Source organism: Rhinolophus sinicus, chromosome 6 (genome assembly GCF_057876585.1).
Source record: "Rhinolophus sinicus isolate RSI-liver-muscle chromosome 6, RSI-T2T, whole genome shotgun sequence".
NCBI lineage: Eukaryota > Metazoa > Chordata > Mammalia > Chiroptera > Rhinolophidae > Rhinolophus > Rhinolophus sinicus.
In genome coordinates this window covers 27,758,221-27,780,151 of record NC_142506.1, presented here as the reverse complement: position 1 = coordinate 27,780,151, position 21,931 = coordinate 27,758,221, and the positions used below count along the sequence as shown (strand labels likewise).

Sequence of the window (21,931 nt, the reverse complement as noted above, 5' to 3'; positions counted from 1 at the left end):
CTAGTTATTTTTTACTTCAATCTTCAACCATGTTCATTGGAGCGGTATGTCTCTTAACACTTTCCTCTTTTAAATAGGTTGTAGGAGGAAAGATGACTGAATCAGGTCGGCTCTGTGCATTTATTACCAAAGTAAAAAAAGGAAGTTTAGCTGATACTGTAGGACATCTTAGACCCGGTAGGTTTCTCTTTGATTATTTACATTTAAAATGTTAAACTTGAGTAGTTATGAAAAAGTTATGCCCATTTATAAGTGATGTGACCAGTAATAAAGAGCTCATTTAACTTAAATATAAATGTACTCATTAATGGAAAGTTGTACTATTATTTCTTGAGAGTGATGTTGGATAAAAAGATTTTTGTATGTACTGATTTTTTAAATTTTATTTGGTGATAGACTTTCCTAGTCTGTACCTTGTATAACCTATTTTGTTTCCCATAAGCCTTTATTTTTCTTTTGAAGAAATTCCAGCGTAGTTTAGGAAACAAACTTAATGGATCAATACATATTTCCTGAAATGTGTCATTCCTTATCTCTTTGTTAATGGATGTTATAGGAGAGATCCTTGAGTGCCTTGGACATGATTAGATAAGATGTTAGATACTAATCTTTTTACAAGAGAGTTTAGACAAGGTGCCTAGCTGATGTATTTTGAAAAACCTAGAACGCAGAGTCATGAAATCTACAAAGAGGCAACTGATCTTAAAGGTTTCTAGAATTAGAATTTCTATGAAGAAATCAGAGACAGGAGTGACGTCACCAAGATATTGACAGGTCTCTCCTGACTTAGCTCCCCCTCTCAAAAAGAACTAACAACTAACTATTCATGGACAGAACACCACTGAGAAAATCAGAGATAACTTTTATGTAATTTGTTTTCTGACCCTTGTTCTTTGGGGTAAAATACACTCATCATCCTGGTCATCAAATTTTATGCCACTGGAGCTGTGCTCAGTTTGTTTCTTATTCCATACTGGTGATTTTATTCTATCAAGTTCATTGAAGCTTAAGATTGTTTTGTTCTGAGTACGTTTTATTGGATTAGATTTTCTTTCTAAGATTATTATTACTGACACGCGCAATAGGTGATGAAGTGTTGGAATGGAATGGGAGGCTATTGCAAGGAGCCACATTTGAAGAAGTATATAACATCATTCTGGAATCCAAACCTGAACCACAAGTGGAGCTTGTTGTTTCAAGGCCTATTGGGTAAGTTGGTTTGAGTACTTTGCACATATATAGAGTAGACTGTTGAGTCCGTGCGACAAGGGTTGTAGGGAGTGAGGAGGGCAGGGTTAAGAATAAAGACAGTAGCCAGGAATAGAGTTTAAGCGGGGCCAAGGGACCAGCAGCCTCAAGGACTGGGCTGGGCACCTAATCGGCCTAGCATTGGCTTTTATTAGTTAGGTGGGGAAGTAATGGAGATAGAGCTTGTCAATCTCAAGATCTGTGAATCCTATATATCATAATAGGAAACTGATTCAAGCCAATCACCCTTGCCTGCAGGCAGCTGAACCGTAAGTCTCAGGATGTGTGTACTTCCCCAAGGGACAAAAACCTATATGCATATGAATAGATGGAGAGCATACCATTGAATCCCTTCCCTTGCAGGTTGTGGGAAGGAACGCAGCCACAGAGGCAGAGGCTCTCCTTAGCTGGGGGAAGGTGGGGGTTCTGTTCCCACCTCTATGAACCCCGTGGGTTCTTCTGTTGGTCCCCACTCGACTGCGCCTGGCTTGAGTTGTTCCCCCCCCCCCCCCCGTGGGGAATCTTACTCGTCATTGGCTGAGCAGCCATCTTTTTGGGGCCAAATAGGGAGACATAAGGTGCAATCACAAAGGTGAAGCAATGTCCCTGAGAGGATCCGTCTCACAGGCTCTCCTTTCTTTAGGGGCAGGTACGAGGAGACAGACAGGGTAGGCTGCTGCATGGCAACAGTAGACTACTATTAAACAATTTGTAGTGTGCAATCCAAAAATGTCTGATTCTTTATAAAAGTAAATTATTCTGAGGACGTTTTTATTATTTTACTAAAAACTGCTCACCAAAAATCATGACATCTCTTTATCTGATCATGCTAGATTGTGCAGGAAGAGGAATGATTTAGGTGTCTGTTATTTTTATTATTTTAGTAGCTTAATAGATGGCTAACGGTATTAGTAGAAGAGGACTATAGTAACACCTACTTTTAAAGGAAGGTTTTTTGAACTATGGTCCTCTGCATTGTAAAAATGAGCATCAACTATATTCTATGAATTTTCCGTAATTTTTTCAAAAAGGAGATTTCAACATAGGAAAGAGAGGGTCTAAGAGTTGCTATTCCCAGATACAAGGGACTTGCTGTTCCCAGATACAAGGAACAATTTAAGGAAACACATAACATCTTTAAGGAAAGAGGTAAAATATAAGCAAATGCCTAATACTCTTTGGCTTTTATAATTTGTTACCTGTAGATTAAATTGACAATTTCGAAAAGTTGGCAGTAAATACAGTCCTTTGCACCTTATTTTGAGAATTACTCATTAACTATCACAACAACATTTTCTTTATAGAAACTTATAAGTGATTGTAAAAGATACACCTATAACTAGAAAAATCAATTAAAAATTATAAACTGACAGTGAATTATTAAATGCATGTTCAGGGTAAGAAAGAGCATTCGAGTATAGAGGCAATAGGAATTATTCTTTGTTGTATAATACTAATGCCCAATTTGATTCATTTGAAAATGATTGGACTATATTATTTTGATCTCTTTTTATGCTGTAGAAAATGACTTATGTTGGTAGCTTAGTTTTGAAATGTTCCTTTCAAAAGTAATAATCTGGCACATGAAATTGTATCTATTTTTCATTTTGTCTTTTCAAAGTTTTGTATTTTGGTAAAACTACACTGCATCAACTTAGTATACTATGAAATATATTTCTTGGTATTAAAAGATACTTTAAATATTTTTGTTTAATATCTTAAATATTTTTATATATTTTTTTGGTGTAAATGTAGTTACAAGGTAATTTTGTAAGTCCCAGTAAGAAACATAGTTGCATTTTTCTCTGAGGAGTTACTATATTTAAAAATTTCAATCGCAATCTGAATAATTTAATTTTTGATTTGGTTATGTATTATTTATATTTTAATGTTACTGATTTAGAACAACAGCAAGTAAAAATAAAGAGTAGAATACAATTAAAATATATCTATAAAACTTAAATACAGAAATTTTTTAGAATGGACAATTGTGTAATGAGGCACATAGAAAGTAAAGTATATGCTTTTACAAATCTGCTATAAATGTGTATAAATTTTAAGTAGTTGGGGTTAGTTAGCCCAGAATACTTTTATTAGCAATAGAGGACTGCAGATTGTTTTCTCATTATTTATATAATTCTACTGTCATATACAATTTTGTTAGTTTTATACTATCCTATTACAGGTTGATATCATCAAAATACCAGTAGCATTAATTGTTGAAACAATCTTTTATTTTCTTTTTCTATCATTTCAGAGATATACCTAGAATACCTGATAGCACACATGCACAACTGGAGTCCAGTAAGTTTCATTTATGCTGAAAGAAAATGTTACTAATAATGTCATTCATCATAGATCAAATGAAGTATTTAATCTATTATACAAAATAAGAAATATAATAATCTTGTTACCAAGTATATAACCATATAAATATGTAAAATTTAGTGTTATTTCGTGTCATTGTTGGAAAAAGTACAAAAGTCTATAATACTTTAAGATAGTTTTTTAAACTATACTGTCTTAACTAGTATGTATTTTTAGGCCGCTTTGTTAAGGTGCATTACAATAAACGGTACATGTTAAAAATGTACAGTTAGATAAGTTTTGACATACATGTGAAACCATCATCACAATACAAAATAATGGACACATCATCACTCCCTGTCCTCTCCAGCAAATTTTCCCTAATTTTAAAAATTTACTACTTAATAACTTAGTTCTCAGTAAATGGGGGAATGCTTGGGACAATTTAGAGAATAATCATAGATATTCTCATTTATATTTTTAGAAAATGAGATACTTCTGTTTAACATCAGAGTAGTAATGGAACAATAGGTATATTAAATAAGTCTATTTTAAATAATGTTAAACACATAAATACGTTTTATTATTTGTGTTTGAGTTCTATTTCAGATGTGTAACTAGAATTTTTTTTCCAATGAACTAAGTTCCTTTATTGATTGACAGTAGAATAAGTGATACTGTGAATGAAGAGAGGAGGCTTGCAATTTGAAATAAGTAGATCAGGGTAGACCACATTGGGAAGGAAGGATCTAAGCAAAGATTTGAAAGCGTGGCTATCCTGGAGAACGCTTTCCAGGTACAGGGACCAGACATGCAATGTCTCTGAAGCAGAAAAGCCTAAGATGCATTTAAGGAGAGGCAAGGAGGCCAGTTTGGCTGCAACAAAGTGAGCAAGGGGAGAATAATAGGAAAGAGGATAGAAGAGTAATGGGCAGTTAAATTGCAGACTTTATAAGCTACTGTAATGACATTGGCTTTTACTCTGAGGGAAATCAAGACTTTCATAGGATGGTTTTGAGGAGAGACTTATGTTTTAAATTCTGGCTACTCTGTTGAAAATAGATTAAGTGCAAAGGAACAAGACAAACAAATAAAGAAACAAAAACTCATAGACACAGACAATAGTTTAGTGGTTACCAGAGGGTAAGTGGGGAGGACGGGTAGTAGATGAGGGTAAATGGTGATGGAAGGAGAAGTGACTCTGGGTGGTGAGCACACAATGTGACATATATAGATGACGTATTACAGAATTTTACACCTGAAACCTATGTAACTTTACTAACCATTTCACCCTATCAAATTTAATTTTAAAAAAAAAGGAAGAAAATAGATTAAGTGGAGTTAAGGGTGAAAGAAGAGAGACCGTGAGAGGACTGTTCTGGTATTTTAGTGATGAGATGATGGTAACTTAGAGGTGGTAGCAATAAAGGTAGTGAGAAGTGGTTGGATTCTCTAAACACACAATAGTTGAGAATACCATATTGAAATAGAGGTATTTTTAATTTTATATTACAATTATGAATATAAATTTCTCTAAAAATCTCTACCAGATAGGTGAAATCCCTTTGGAGTGAATGGCATAGCTCTATTCTTTGAAATATGCTCATCTGACCTATTTGATTTAGTACCTTTGGCTAGGTTGTGATTTCATCCAAAATAGTGTCATAATCATATGAAGCTATGCTATAATAAATTAATACTAATATAATGGTAATAATAATTATTACATATAATATTATCATCATCATTGCTCCCATTTTACTGAGTTCCAGGAACTGTGCTGGATGTTGTGTGTACATTATCACACTTAGTTCTTACAACAATCCTTAGAAGTAGGTAAATTTTTATTTACTTATATTACTTCACTCAGCTATTGTGTGAGCAGTGTGGAACAATTCCAAAATTGTTCCTGAGGAGACAGGGGTCCTTCTCAAATTAGATTTAGTCCTTTATTCATTAAATGCTGAAGTATAGGTTTCCCCTAGCCCAATTCTTAACCTCCTGTCTTTAGTTCCTCAGTAAATTCTTATCTTCATATGATTTTATTGCCATCTGACTCCTAAGTTTATATTATCAAAAGGATCTATCATTGTGTCTTTATCCTTGATTGTTTAAAGGATATGTTCCGTTAAGTGTCTTCCTGTTCCTTGAAGCTTAACATGTAGAAGACTGAGCTTATTTCTTACTATAAAGTCAACATTCTTTCCACTTCTAAATATTATAAAAAGTATCCCATTACTTCTGATCCCAAGGCTTGCAGTCACCCCCTTCACTTTACACTATACGCTCTGCAGAGGTGAATTTAATCCATTTGTGCCTCTGATTAGGGAGACACTTTACAGTTTAATTTCCAAAACCAACAACGTCTACTCAATACTTGGTTCCATACATGTATTTAGTTACCTTCTTTTCATCTCTTGGATATGTCAGAGGTGTCACAAGGTCACTGTTTCAAACTAACTTTCCTACCCATTCCCTTAAACACAGGACTTCTCCAGTGTTCCATATCCCAGGGATTGTCAGCATGGTCCTGTGCAGAGAACAAGACAGACACCCAGGGGACTTTCTTGACCCCATAGCTGGTTATAAGACTTGAAATATTAATGTTTTCCCCCCTCTCTTTTCTTTGTAACTCATATCTAATTCATTTCCAAGTCCTCCTTTTCTCATTTATGATATCTCCTGAATTCTTTCTATTCCATTATCACAACCTTTCCTATTACCATTTTATTGAATCTACTTGATTCTGTTTTCCATCTCACTCAATTGAATCTACATTTTAAAAAAGTGGTAAAGTCACCTTCCTCAAATGCAATTTTTATTACTTCACTCGTAAGAGCTTAGCATGGATGGGAGCTTTATTAGCATCCAAAATGTGTAACACAGAAGTCCAGCCACTTAATCCCCCCAGTATCCCATTAGCCCCATTTTTTTTCCACTTTCCAATTTGTCTCTTCCCCTCCATAGAAATAAATTCACACATGTAACTTCTGGGTACTTATGGTTCTGCTTTTTCTGATATGCCCTTTATGCCCATGTAATTTATTATATTCTTCCAGGTATAGTTACAAGAAGTCACTTCCTGAAAACATTTTATAATTAACATTCTAGTATGTTTTTAGCATTTCAAGTTTAGATAATTTTCAAGTTTCTTTACTGATTTAGGTTTTGGTATTTCCTACCTAAGTTTCCATTTAAAAATTTTCCTAATATGTAATTGTAAATATGAATTCAGTACACATAACAGACAAATAAATAAGTCTTGATGTAGAGGTCTCTCTCTACTATAATTGGCACAGAAAATTGTTCACCCTTGGTCTTAAGAGAATCCCTAAGTTTCATTTATGCATCAGTGAAACCCTCTAAGTGTACTTGGAACACTGGCTAAGAAAATGGTCTATATAGTGACATTCTGTGAACATTAGAAAATTTAAGAGATAGAAGGTAAAGATTATTAAATGCTAATTAAGAGCCATTGTTATTATTTTTATGTATAATTATAATTTTAGGTTCTAGCTCATTCGAATCTCAGAAAATGGATCGTCCTTCTATTTCCGTTACCTCTCCCATGAGTCCTGGCATGTTGAGGGATGTTCCACAGTTCTTATCTGGACAACTTTCAGTATGTAATCACTAAATTAATTTCTCTTTTTGGAATATCTAGTAGTTTTTATTATATGTTGCTAGTTTTCTGTAAACCGATTTTTTATTAGAATGTATTTGTCCTTTTAACCATCAACTTTCTCATTCTTAGTAATTTTAATTAATTGAAATTCAGTTTTAATTATTACCATAATACTTCTTTTTTTAGAGTTAGGTATCCTGGAATTCACTGAGAGTTAGAATTTGAGACGATATCTAAAACCTTTTTCACCTTAGTGATATTATTCCAAAATTTAAGGTTATTAGTTTTGCTCAATGCCGTAAAATGACTATAATCTATCATATACTTGAAATAAAAATTTTGTACTATACAAGGATGATATATTTAAGATAAAAGGAAATATTTATGTATTCTTCCCTGGTATTCAACCGTAAGGAAATTTGGGGAAAATTTCATTGTATTATTGGGATATGAATATTGTTTTGAAATATAATACTTGAGATGTTTTTGTCAACAGACAAAACTAAGTAAATGGGTAAGTATGTAATAGATTACTGAGTACACCAGGTGATTTCATATGAAGTGATCCCTAATTTGAACATTTTCTAGTGAAAGTTTAAAATTCAGTTATGTGTTTTATGTCCATATTAGAAGAGCTTTGCAAATTTGAACCCTCTTTATATTCACTTCTTCGGTTTTCATTCCCTTTTAAAACCGTTAGAAATGTTAAAATTTATCCAGTTATGTTTTAGAAAAACTGGTTAATATTGACAATAATGCTGAAAAGTTACTAAACTTGAAATTTTATGAGTATTAAGAGCTGTTAGGTTCTCAAAATTCAGACACTAGGTTTTGCATAAAAAATTATAATTAAAAACTAAACTGTTATTGGGGTGATACTGTAAGAGCAACAGAAAAACTTTTTGTTAAATCACCTGTAACATATCTACTTTATTTTTTTTGGGGGGGAGGCGAGGTTTTTATTTTTACCGAAGAATTTTCATTAATTAAAAGGAGATATAGGAAATATAAACAAAATTAACATATTAAAATTTATTGGAAAAGCCACTAGACATGTCTGTTCTGGGATTATTTTGATCACAAAGGTAACAATTACAAAAAGTGTGCAAGAAACAAAATACTGTTTGCAGATTGTAAATATCTTATTAAAATAAATTTCCTCTCTTTGTTATTTTCTTTTCCTTTCTCTTTCATAAACAGAATGAACTTTTCATTTGAGGATAATGATATTTTTTCGTTTTTCCACATAAGTAGCATCTTTCTTCTTATTCTCTACATAAATTGACAGCACAGATGTCATTTATGGTTACAAATGTACATGTATTTTTTGTCACCATTTTAGAAAGTGGTAATAAATGTTAGCTGGGTTTTTTTTTCTTTTTTGTTTGATTGTTTGTTTTTATGGCTAGAGTCAAATAGTTCCTCTTTAAATAATCCTCTGGGTCTGTGGCTGATGACAGTATGTAAGTAAGTGTGTGTGTGTGTGGGGGGGGTGGAGTGTGTAGGTGGCTTCAGTTGGTGGAGGAGGAGGGAGTGGAAGTTATACTCCCATGATAAGTAAGTACCAATTTGTTAATCTCGTTTGAAATCCCAAGGCCCTGTTACAAATTGGAGTAGCCGGGAAGGGTGAGGAGCATAGTGCAGGCGCTTAGACAAATTTCAAATTCCACAATTTTTCCTCATTGTTCAAAATTAATATGGTAGAAAGTTTACACTGTTACATATTTGGGGAAAATGTAAACTTAAAAGTTTTACTTATAAATGTATATATAATGGTACAAAGTTATAGTATTTAGATTTATAAATGATGTTGGTTTAAATCCATGCAATTATAATTTAAAATGTGTACCATTTTATCATTTTCTTATGACTTGGAAGGAGTATGTTCCAGTAAGATAATGTTTGTAAGTATAATGATATTTGTTGTGGTAAATCTAGAAAGTATTGATAAATAAATAAAAAATAAAAATCACCTATAATCTTGCCACTAAAATGTAACGATTCACATAAATATACATTTTTAAATAAACTGTAATAAATCTGTGTATACTATTTTGAAGGTTGCTTTTAAACTTACTAATATATTGTGCACTTTTTGCTTTAAACTTTTAAAAATTCCTTTTAAAATGATTTTAATAGCTATTACTCCATTTTTACTATAGGATACCTTGCTTGTTTCTAATTTATAGTATAAATAATGATGCCATGGAAATCTTTTAGAATAAACCTTGATTATTTTGTTAGGAGAAAATTATTTTGTCAGGATAACTTTTCAGAAGTAAAATTACAATATGGAAGGAAAAGAAAATGGTATGATTCTTGAAATCTGTTGCCCAAATTTTCCTCCAAAAAGTTTTTATCAAATTAAACTCCAATCATCTATTCAAGAAATATATATTAAAGTCTGACCCCAGTTCAGCCATAATACTAGTAGCTGGAATACAACAGTGAACAAGATAGACATGAATTTTACCCTCATGAAACAATTTTATATTCATTTTTTGCATGCACAAAAACATAAGCAAGATACCCTTTTGGATATAGTATTTCCCTTTATGTTTAATCCTATTACTACCAACAAAAGACAATTTTAATTTGATCTAATGATGTAGAGGTTGGGAAAATATGTGTCCACATATATCACCCCTCAGAAAAACCTCTGAGAAGTTACAAGGCAACATTAAAATTTCTATATCCTTCTACTTTACCTTTGGGCATTTTTGATTTTGGTCAGGTTTTACCTGGGTGCATAATTCACTTACGACATCATGACATTGCCGATGCCTGAGAACAAAGATAATTTGTATAGTATGCGAGCTGACTGTCCTAATATATATATGTCACTTCATGGACTGATTTTCTCAAATAGAAAAATATACATGTAATGCAAATTTTTGTTTAAACTTTCATGCTCAAAGCTGTTGATGATTTAAAAAAATATATGTAGTGTATTTCCTCTCCATGCTTGAATTGTGGTGCTGCTTGTGATTATTATAGGGCATAACTATGAAAGTGCCATTAATGTGTTTGGTGAGAAAACCAATATGAGCTCATGTTTATGACGCCTGGACTATATGTTAATCTCTTCAGTGTCAGCACTCCCTTAGTTTGATTCTTTTTTAAATTTGTGCTCTTCTATAATATAGTTTCCTTCTTCTGAGGATTACTTTTATAATTTCCTCAGTAAATTAAAATTAATTTGCAGTCTTTGGCTAGTTGTTTTGATAGAGAGTTAAGGTAAAATACGCCTTCAACTCTTTTAAAAATGAGAAATGGCTCATTAGTCTTTTCTATAGGAATACACTGATTATTATTGGCAGTTCTATTCTACTTTGCTTCATGGTTGTAATGTTTCCCTAAGTTACTTTGTTTTAATATTTTTCTGACTCTATTTTTAGTGATGAGTTTGTAAATATTGTACATACAATTTTATATGTCCATTTAAAGGGAATAAGTAACTGAAGAGTTGGTATGTATCCTTTATAACACCTTAGAAACTATAGCCTTTGAAAAACTTTCTGTAAATGAAAGTATTTTTCTTTGAGCTTTTATCTTTTCATATCTTAGCCTTATTATTCCAGAAGCATTGCTTAAAAGGAATGTCCTAAAGATGGTAATGCAATAGTAGGAAGTGACATTAAAAATGCAAAATAAATTGTGATGTGCAAATTCAAATTCATTTGAATGAGGCTGAATTGTTATAGATATCATATATTTCATGCCTAAAATAAATGAAGTCATATTAATTACAAATTTTAATGAGATACATAGTACTTTACCATTCCTATGTGAAATATCCAGAATCCATAGAGACAGAATAAATTTTAGTAGTTTCCAGGAACTGGGGTGATGGGGGAATGGGGAGTGATGATTTAATAGGTACAGGGTATTCTTCTGGGGTGATGAAAAAGTTTTGAAACTAAAGGGAGGTGGTGATTGCACAGCATTGTGAAAACACTAAATGCCACTGCATTGTACATTTTAAAATGGTTTATTGTGTGTTATTTGAATCTCACCTCAATTGAAAAACTAATAAGACAAAAATACGCTTTTATAGCCAAATTTAATGTATAAGCATGGGTAAAGATTAGGTTTAAATTGCCATAGATTTAGACAATTGATTATAGAAATCTGTTACTTTTTTGAGATCACTTTAAAGATTGAAAATACTTACCGTAAAGGATTAATTTATTTCAAAGTACTATTCCTTTTAAAGTAAATCTTTTGTTTCTTGAAGTAATATTTACTTGCATTACCTTGATATTTGTGGTTTAAAACAGGTAGAACAAGTGAGAGGGCAAGGAAAATAAAATGTATTTCTAAATAGAGTACCTCGTTAGTGTCTTCGTTCAGCATGTCTAACTAATCTGCATGAATTTCACATACCCCTTCCCCATTTGCTAGAGAATTATCCAACTAGGATTATGCAGATATCAGTAACACACTCCATATATAAACATTTCTTTCTTCCTTTGGAAATGTCTCCACAAAAAGGAAGACAGCTTAGACTTGAGACTTCCGTGGTTTTTGGAGAGAAAGAAAGATGATTAATATGATTCAATGATAGCCTACTTTTAAGGTCTGCTTTCCTTTCCTTTGGGTCTTAGATTTATGTCTTAAAAAGTACCTGTCTGAGGATAGTTGAATTGGGCAACAGTCCTCCTAGTAGCTATTAACTGTTTCCATGTATCAGTGGGAAAGTCTGAAGCCATTAATATTTAGGACTCTTTGAATTAGACAAGACAGACATCCATGAGGAACAGAATGGAATTTTGGTGAAAGAAGAAAAATTAAATGCCTTGAAATCCATTCCCAAATCCAGAGAGAGAGATCTGATTTTGTTCCTGATTTAACTGTTGACATGCTTTAATAAAGGCACAAAATTCTGATTATTGTGGTGTCTTTTGGCAACTATTTTAAATGAAAACAAAGTAGTCAGAAGAGAAAAGAAATTTTGATTTTAACTCTAAGAATATGAAATAGTGATCTAATAAAAACTGGGCTCCATTCTATACCTTTATACTATCTTACTTTTTGTTTGAACTTCTAATTTTTTGGTTTTTTTGGTTTCTGTTTCTTCATCCACAAATTGGAGATAATGGTAACTACCCCTTAGTGTTGTTGGCAGCAATAAACTGTCATTTAAGTCTTGAAAAATATAAAGAAATGTATAAATAAAGAGAAACAAGATAGTTTCATTAATAGGTATGATTAGCAGTAAACAATGGTATCACATGGGGTACAAAATAATTGTCAGAATGGTGTTGAAATAGTAGAATCTAGTATAGTTTCTTACAGTATGAATTAACTAATTAATGCAGTCATTTCGGCATACTTTTATCTTAATGTGTTTATTCTTTCAAGAAATAGTAAAGTCAATTTAGCTAATGTTTTTTAGATTTCTGTTAGACATATTATTTTGGAAAAGTCACACGATTACTTCTACAGATGTCTGTTCACTAATAATTTTATAATGCATTTTCATCTAACTTCTTTTTGGACTTTGATTTTTCTTTTTTGGTATAGGGTGTTTAAGGGTGAAACCTTAAATTTCATGGATCTTGGGTTGTGTTTACACTCATTCGTTCAGAACATACGAGCCCAAATGTGTTATTTTACATTCATTCTTAATTCCTGTTATGTTGATTACATTGAAAAATTCTGAGATTTTATATAGTTTTTATATATCTTAACATTTTGGCAAAATTACTTTATTCATTACATTGAAGTACTTAATTTAGATACATATTGTCATGGAAAAGTTATATTTAAGGGACAGTTGTATGTGTTTGTTTTTACTTTTGGTTTGAGTTCCAGCGTGTTGTCCTTTTGGTTTTGTTTTATTGCTTTTTTCTTTAATTTTGCTTACCAGAGCCAAAGCCTTAGTAGAAGAACAACGCCTTTTGTTCCTAGGGTTCAGGTAAAGGCCTTGTCTGCCTGATAGAAACTAAAGTTGTGTTTTAACCCTTATTTGTATGTTTTTGGAAAATGCGTAGTAGGAAAACTTTTTTTGGTATGTTGCTCCAAGCCATATTATTGACTTTCAAATCATTTTATGAGCCAGCTTGAAATACTATGCATGGGGATTGAAATACAACAAAAATTTAAAGAGACAATCTTGGTTAGTGATTTTATATGATGAACTAAAGACTAAAACTCATAGGTTTCAGAGTTGCAATTAATATATATTCTACTTATGTATGTAACATTGAAATCAGTAGCTAATTTTATACTTTTGATAATTTTTCTTTATTGCACAAGGCTGCTGTCTCTTTAAATCAGTCATTATATCACTTAACATCTACATTCTCTTGCATTTTCCAACCAATAACTTGTGAGGAGATTGGTAAATAAATTTGTACCTTATCTAAAACATCAATTTTATGCATATTATATTAAAGTTCCACTTTTGGGAAGTGTATTACTTTCAAAGAACACAATCACAATCCAAATAAAATATGTTGAGTTTATTTTATTTATGTTTTGTAATTGTAATTCCATTTAATTTTCTATACTACTTGGGTACAAATTGTTTGCCTCTTTTCATTAGGAAACCTCTATATGGTAAAGTAATGTCAATATAGTGTTTTTTTTAATAATAGTATTATGCTTTCCTTGCTTTGCTGCATGTTTTTTTGTCATTGTTGGTTTTGAATAATACTACTTTAGTTTAAATTTTAAAAATTAAAATTGTTTTAATTGATATTATACAATGTAAAATATTTACTACTTGTGCTGTTCAGATTCTGCTTAGGAAATTTAAAAATGGTTTCAAGGTAAAGCTGGAATGATAATTATGTTAAAACAATTAAAATGATATCAAGATTTCTGTTAGTGATATTGAGGCAAAATAAGAAATATGTCATATCTAGAATTGTGAAAATACACTTGTTATGTTTTGGGAAATCAATGGATATATTATCCATTCACTTAAAAAGCACAGATAAAGAATTTAGAAATGTGATAAAATAATCTAGCTAATAAAATGATTATGTTTTGATAATGTGAACTGGATATCTGTTAAAAACTTCAATGCAAATCCTGTAATATAGAATGAACATTAAGGCTATTGCTCAAACTCCCCAGTTTAAGACAGTTTATTAAAAAGTTTGATTTTGATGGAAAAGTTGGTAAAATTAAAATGTGCCTATCTTATATATATTAACAATTACATGTTTGTAAAGTGTAATTTAATAAACTGTTAAGTATTATGATATATGAAAATCATATGCCTATCTGTTTGTATAAGAAATGAATATTACTAATAAGTGATATTTTTGGTTTTCCATGGCATAAGAAAATCTAAAAAGAATACTCTTTATCAAACATTTGAAATATATGTCTCAAATGTTTAGTCCCAATCTCTCAAAAAAAAAAAAAAAAGCTCACTGAAATCAATAACTTGTTCTAATAATTATGAGCCTCGTTTAATAATGATAATTATTGTTTCTTTATTTTTCAAGTTTAAAGTTTATTGGAAAAAAGTTTTAGCCTTTCAGTTTTTCTCTTTGAGGTGTTCGGTATTCATGTCATGATCCTCAGAGAAGGAGTTTTAATATAATGAAAAAATAAAGCCATAAGGTTTTTTATTTCTATAGACAACAGAAAAGATCAGAAATTAGTCTGGTTTGGTCATACGTTTTTTAGGAAACATGATGCTATCTGACATCTCTGTTTCATCTCATATACAAGACACTCTTGTATTTCTTACCTTAGTTTTTATTTTGTTTTCCCGTCATGTCTTTTGCCAGAATAGTTTAGTTCTCTTTTTTTCACTTATTCTCATCTGCATCTATGTTCTAATATTGTTAGGCAAGCAAATATTTAAACTTTTATTTCAAATGTTAGAGGCTTTTTTTTCAGGTTGATCCCCTAGACTAAAGCAGTGGTTTTCAAACTTTAATGCCCAGGGGAGTCACCTGGAAAAGACTGTTCAGATGATAATTCCTGGGCCCCATTCTGATATAGGAGGTGAGAAGTGGGCCACAGGAATTTGTAGCTTCTTAACAAATAAACCAGATAACATTGATGTAGGAGGTTTGTGAACCACAGTTTAAGAAACACTTTTTTAGTCTATTTGTACTTAGCAGCGCTATTAGGAAAACTTTTTATGACTCAACAGTAATATAATATCAGCATTAAACATAAAGACTTAACACAACAAAAAGAGTAGTAATTATAATTTTAAATATTTTGATATTTCTTGCTATTATTTTTATAACGTATATAAATACATTTATATATACCAGAGCCTGGCCCAGACCTGACTGTCCACTTTGGAGAGGAGTAGAAGCACTGACATGAGATGTATATTTAAATTTTTTAAACTGCTACAAATATTATACATTCAAATTTAAGGAAACATTTAAAAATTAACATATATATATACATATATATATATACACCATAAATCATATAAACCATAAAAATATAATTATATAAATAAAATTTTTCCCCAAATTCCAAATTTTTTATTTAATTTCAGTTTCAAGATAACAATCAGAGATGTGCTGAGTTCTGAACCAAAATGTGGATCAGAGCTACAATTATCATAGATCCTGACATGGTAGAATCAGCTAGCTAGGTGTGGGAGTGTGAGGTATGCGTGTGGGAAGTGACAGTTGTTAAATCAAATGAATTCAGCAGCTGGATGTGAAGTTCCATCTCTAATTATGACATAGGGAAATTATTCACTTTTTCTCATCTCAAATTATAAAGGATATCCTTATTCTAAGGATGTGATGCATTTGCATATCAAATAGAAGAGATTTTATGTCTGTATAAGAAAAATTTTAAAAAATGAATTTATTATAGTTTAAATACAAACTTAAGGAGTCTATTGACTAAAGCTGCTAGTAATTCCCCGTTGCTTATAATCTTTGAAATGTCTTTTGCTGTGGAATAGCATGAAACATTTACTTAAAAATTCCCTATAAATGCCATATAAACAAGTTACTGTCTGTTCAATGCATTTCGAGCATTTATTCTGAACTCACTAGTATAGAGGAGCCAAAATGAACTACAGTGATTCTTGCATAAAGATCGACATGCAGCAGTCATTGTATATAAAGTTGTTATGGTAGTATAATTACTATGTACATGTTAATAAGCAATCAAATTAGTTTAACAAAAGTCAAAGTGATTTATCAAACCAAAATATTTGAATTAATCCCTGTAGTCATTGAAGTTATTAAAGCATATCCTTTTATTTTAACTAAACACAATTTATTAAGTGAAATTTATATTCTGTGCTAGTATTAGTGTATGGAAATAGGGCAAAGATTGGGAATGTAAATATGTTATGGTAGTAAATGCTTGAGCTGATGAATGAATATTTTTGCTTTTCAGATAAAACTATGGTTTGACAAGGTTGGTCATCAATTAATAGTTACAATTTTGGGAGCAAAGGATCTCCCTTCCAGGGAAGATGGGAGGCCAAGGAATCCTTATGTTAAAATTTACTTTCTTCCAGACAGAAGGTAGGGATATAAAACAAAAGTAAATGTTCTTGAAACTAAGTAAGAAATGTAATAGCAGTAGGTGTTTCGATTCTGTATCATTTATTTGTATATATCATACCAGTCAGATACTTACGAAGTATAACATAATCATAATGATTCTTAGGAATCAAACTAGTGACAGTAAATGCTTTGAGATTGTTTTAAAGTTTATCAAATGTTTATGATATAGGTTATTTTATTGCATATTTATTTTAAGTCATGTGGATTATTTCTTAATGTATTATTTTCATTTATCAAAAATCATTAAAAATTATGCTTCTTTAAGTCAAATGTATTTTTAGCACAAATTACAGAGGCAAAAATATGGAAGTGGTACCAAAAGCACCCATATTCCTCTACAGTTTCTACCTTCTCTTACTAAGATATTATTTCTCTAAAATCTGTAAAATTAATTAGTGCTTTTTTTTCTTTTTTTTCTATCATCACCCTATATCATCAAAGAAATTTGACACTGGGCCAGAATTGGCTTCTTTAAGTATAACTTGCTTTGTGTCCTTTCTAATCAACATAAATATTGTTCTACCCTGATTTAAATAGAGAAATTAAGATTGCAGAAATAATTTATCAAAAATTATCTAATCACTCTTAATTTCAGGCACATAAAAAATAAAAGAGATTATTCAATAAGCATCTGGAAAAAAGAAAGAATGGCACCATTTACCCTTTCCACAGTTATTTTTCATCCCTGGTGTTCAGGGCAAGGTGTTTTCAAAATCTGGTCATTTTTTTTTCTCAGGTTGGAAGTGGCTGGGCACAGATGTGATCTTAAATATGTTTATACACATTTGGACCCTTATTTACTTAGTCTAAGTTGAAAGTCATCCTGGTTGATTTGAGTGCCAAAGTATCATCTGAAGAACAATTTCAGCAAAGAAAAGGATGAAAGGAAAGAAGTAGACAATTAACAAAGGCCTTAAATTTTACTTGATATATATTTTGAAATGAAAGTTAAAAATTTCTCAGAAAACATGTAAAAGTGGCACAGCATCTAAATTAGAAATTGTTTGCTATATAAATTTATCTTGCCAAGTTTGTTTGAAGATGATTGTTCTCTAACAACTTAGGTTGTCTTTTGGACAGGGATATACTTTGAACTGCAAGGGAGGAAGAGGACATCCATAACTGGAGCTGTTAAATCTAGCTTTAACTTCAGTTGGATGGCAGTTGTCACAGTCGTATTACCCTACCATACTGGAGATTAAGTCACTTAGCCTTTTAGAGCACACATGATTTACTAGTCTAAACATCCTTAGAATGTCATCATTAAAACCTGCAGAAAATGCCGCGTTCCCATCGAAGGGAACACATAACAAGTTTCTACTTAGTTAAACCTTTGAAGAAAAATACTTTTTATGATGATAAAGTAATAAAGTCTCTCAAATTATGGAATGTACTTATTGTATTTTTTTATTTTTATTTTACTTTCCGTATCCCCATCCAACTTTCTGAGCAGATAGAGCTAAAATGGAAGGGAAGATCCCCTTTACCACTTTTTAACATTCCAGATGTAGTATTTTTATCTTTTCTCAACACCAAAGAATGTGAGAAACATTTGAACGTTTACTTCCAAGATTATTTCTCAGCTGAGTTTTCTTGTCAATTAATAGGAATTTGAGAAGTATTTAGGCAAGTTTGTCGTTTATTGATAGAGTTGTGTCAGGGTTTTATCTTTAATGGAGAAAATAATGCACTGGTTAACTCAGGAACAGCTACATTATCATCTCAACTTTTTTTTTTTTTTGCTGTTGACAGAAGTTTTTACTTGTGAATAAAACACTACTTATGGTTTGGTATGAATTATTTCATTTTTCTTGACAATTTTTCTGGGAGAAAAACTACTTGAATATGTAAACATAGAAAATAATTGATGCCTTTTTATTGATAATAAATTCTGAGGGGGCAAGTGATGCTATATAGAAGAGATTTATTCTAGAATGTCAGTATGTCAGTTACACCATTCAAAACATTATTTTCTATAAAATTACGGTGTACTGTAAACAATAGCTGGGCGTTCTTTTTTATATCTTGAAGTAAAGCTGCCTACCAGTCAAAATATATTTTCTTTCATTTTGAATTAAAACATCAAGTCTTTACATTCTGTTACTAAGTTAAACTAAATGGAAACCAAAAGCACTGGTAACATGAAAATAAATGGAAAAAGCTTTAGGCTAGATTTTCTTTTAAAAAAAATATTAACTACATTCTCAACAATTAAATGATGCTGTCAGAGATCTATGATTTATTATTGTTAGGCTGCTATTTCAAAAATATGTATAGTATGCTTATTGATCTTCGTTTTTAAGTACTTTTAGCAACTTCTCAGTGTTTCCCTCATACAGCATGATTTAGAAGGCCTTAGTTATATCTTAGAAAAGATAAAACTCATTTTTTTTAACTTCTGCAGATAATTTTTCAAGTTCTTTTCATGGATTGGTATTTCTGTGCACAATAAATGGCCTTATTAAATTATAATCATATATGGTAGGTTTGCAAAGAACTTCAGAGATTATCTAGTCTTCCTCCCACCCAGTATAGAAATTCCTTCTAAAATAGTCATTCTTTGAGAACTTGTTTCACTCCTTAAGAGGAAGTTAAGGCTTATTTTTCTATTTCCTTTCATATTGCGGTATAAACTATTCTGGAATTAGACATCAAGGCTCCCTAATTCTTTCTCTGTGGCCTTCATGGAAAGAACTTTATCTCTTGACAAGGTCTGATAATTCATTCTTTAATGGATGGAATATAAGTAGATCCTTAAAAACATTTGTTAAAATTTTAGAAGAAGGGAGGGAGAAAACTCATATTGTAGTCCTTGTTATTATTTCTATTATTTATTTAGTTATTAATTTATAATAACACTTCTTTTCCATAAATTTGAATAGAGCTAAAACCTCCTATATGGGTTTCCAAAGTTATTTTCCTTCCAAAGCCTTAAAAACTAATAAAGATATGTTGTTTTAAGGTGGCTTTCTGCCCCATTAAGTTTATATGCTCTGGAAACAATGTGTTCTTGTTTATTTAAGTCAAATCTATATTAAACATTAAGCCCTATATTCACCTGGGAAAAGTTGCATAGCCACCTCAATTCAGAGATACTCTATCCTTCCTTAGTTCTCTCTGCTTCCTATATCCCAGCATTCTTAGAACTGTGCTCTGATGAGAAAATTTGTAGCAGTTAATACAGTTCCACTTGGAGTTCATTGTCCACTTCTTACTTCAAATAGGCTGTCTAGATAGCTTAGCATTCCTATCCTAGACAATTTTCTTTATTTCTATTCAGACGTTGATCCTAATAAGCTAAAGTTATGATCTCCATAAAGAATGTATGTACCCAGGGGATGTATAAGACAATCCCGAGAAAGGGGCAGCCAGTTAGCTCAGTAGGTCAGAGCGTGATGCTCTTAACAACAAGGTTGCTGGTTCGATTCCCCACATGGGCCACTGTGAGCTGCGCCCTCCAAAACTAGATTGAAACTACTTGACCTGGAGCTGATGGGTCCTGGAAAAACACATTTAAAATAAGTAAAAGTTTTAAAAAAAGAAATATATGAATTTTTATTTATTTTTATCTTTAATTTCTATTTTTCATGTTTACCAATGTATACAATATGTTAGTACAACAGTATAGTAATCCATGTATATAATTCATAAATACATGTGCCTATAGTAGGATGCATATTTGAAAGCATTCACTTGATAGACATATGCAATTAGCAAAAGTGTGGAAGCCTCTGAGGTGGAAGTCCCGTTCATCATCACGGCAGTCTTCCATTTCTAGCCCACATTTAGTGGCTACCTCACATAGAAATAATTTTACAATTTTTAAGAGAACCGATAAATGTCAAATAGGCAAGTAGTATTTCTTGTCTTGTAAGAAAGTAACTTGATAAAATATAATTACAATTACTCATTAGCTAAATTACATGGATGTAAGGTTGTGAACATCACAATTTACTAGATTTTTTGTACAATGAGATTTCCGTAGTTTAGGTGAATAGTATATGTAATGTTACTGGTTATTAGCAATTAGGTGGTTTCCAATACGGCAATATATATATTTTTTAATTTAGAAATAAGATTCTATAGTCTGGTTTTATTTAGATTTTAAGAAAGATTAACTTTTTAAATATCTATCATTGAAAAATTTCAGATTTATTGAAATATTGCTATTATAAAGCAATAAAATTATATACCTTATAGATTTTAATAGTAATTTTAAAGATTATAATATTTATAATGTATGATAAAGTTGTGGCAAAACTTCACTTTTTTCCTGAGAAATTTTACACTAATAATTTTTATGGCAAAACTTAAAAAAAGGTTTATAAGTTCATATATTCTCATTTTTTTATAGTGATAAAAACAAAAGAAGAACTAAAACTGTAAAGAAAACATTGGAACCCAAGTGGAACCAAACTTTCATTTACTCTCCAGTCCACCGAAGAGAATTTCGGGAACGAATGCTGGAGATTACTCTTTGGGATCAAGCTCGAGTTAGAGAGGAAGAAAGTGAATTCTTAGGAGAGGTATTTGAAATTATTTTAAAACTTAGACTATACATGTCATCCTTGTGCATGTATGTGTGTGTGTATGTGTGTGTGTGTGTGTGTGTGTGTGTGTGTGTGTAGACATTTGGAATACAGTGTCTGTAAATTTGAAAACAACCAGTGAAAATTTAGGAAGAATGAACTTAGCTGTTGTGCTTCTTTACCTCCCATTGCTAAATAGTGATTATCATTATATAGCAGTTCTCATGTGTCTAAGCACACTGTCATGTTTGCACATGACCCTAAAAGAAAATAAAAAGTGTTACCTACTTCTATGGACTGATTTTCTTTGTAAATTTATTAAATATTCGTATTATAAAATGTTTCATTTTAAAAATCCATTTTTTTCTTTCCTGTTTTGAATCCTTAGCAGCATGAACACAGAGTTTTAAGTGAGACAGACTTTGATTCATATTACAACTGTTTTGCTTACCAGCTGATGTAAGCTTAGAGAAGTTCTTTTAATCTTTTTCAGCCTTGATATCCTTATCTATCAAGTTGAATAATAAGACCAAACTAGTAGTTATTTTAATGAAAATTAAGATAACATATGCTATGATTTGAAATACCCATTAAGCACTTCTGATTGGTTTTTCTCTCCCCATTTAGAGTTTTTGTAAAGGTAAAATTAATGAATGAAAATGCTTTTTAAATTATAATATGATATATGAGTACATATATTA

At 31.2% G+C, this 21,931-nt stretch overlaps 1 protein-coding gene across 49 annotated transcripts in view; it reads left to right on the top strand.

The window, feature by feature from the left end:
- Positions 1–21,931, top strand: part of RIMS2 (regulating synaptic membrane exocytosis 2) — a 594,048-nt gene that overhangs the window by 318,908 nt on the left and 253,209 nt on the right. For 25 of the 49 annotated variants that reach the window (XM_088799000.1, XM_074316856.2, XM_074316855.2 and 22 more), the window contains 7 exons: positions 78–177; positions 1,086–1,209; positions 3,506–3,552; positions 7,065–7,177; positions 13,053–13,100; positions 16,529–16,659; positions 21,056–21,227. In XM_088799000.1, coding sequence (XP_088655126.1) covers positions 78–177; positions 1,086–1,209; positions 3,506–3,552; positions 7,065–7,177; positions 13,053–13,100; positions 16,529–16,659; positions 21,056–21,227 — 735 coding nt within the window. The remainder of the gene's footprint in view (positions 1–77; positions 178–1,085; positions 1,210–3,505; positions 3,553–7,064; positions 7,178–13,052; positions 13,101–16,528; positions 16,660–21,055; positions 21,228–21,931) is intronic. The other 24 variants (XM_088798995.1, XM_074316859.2, XM_088799001.1 and 21 more) reach the window with 1 other exon arrangement.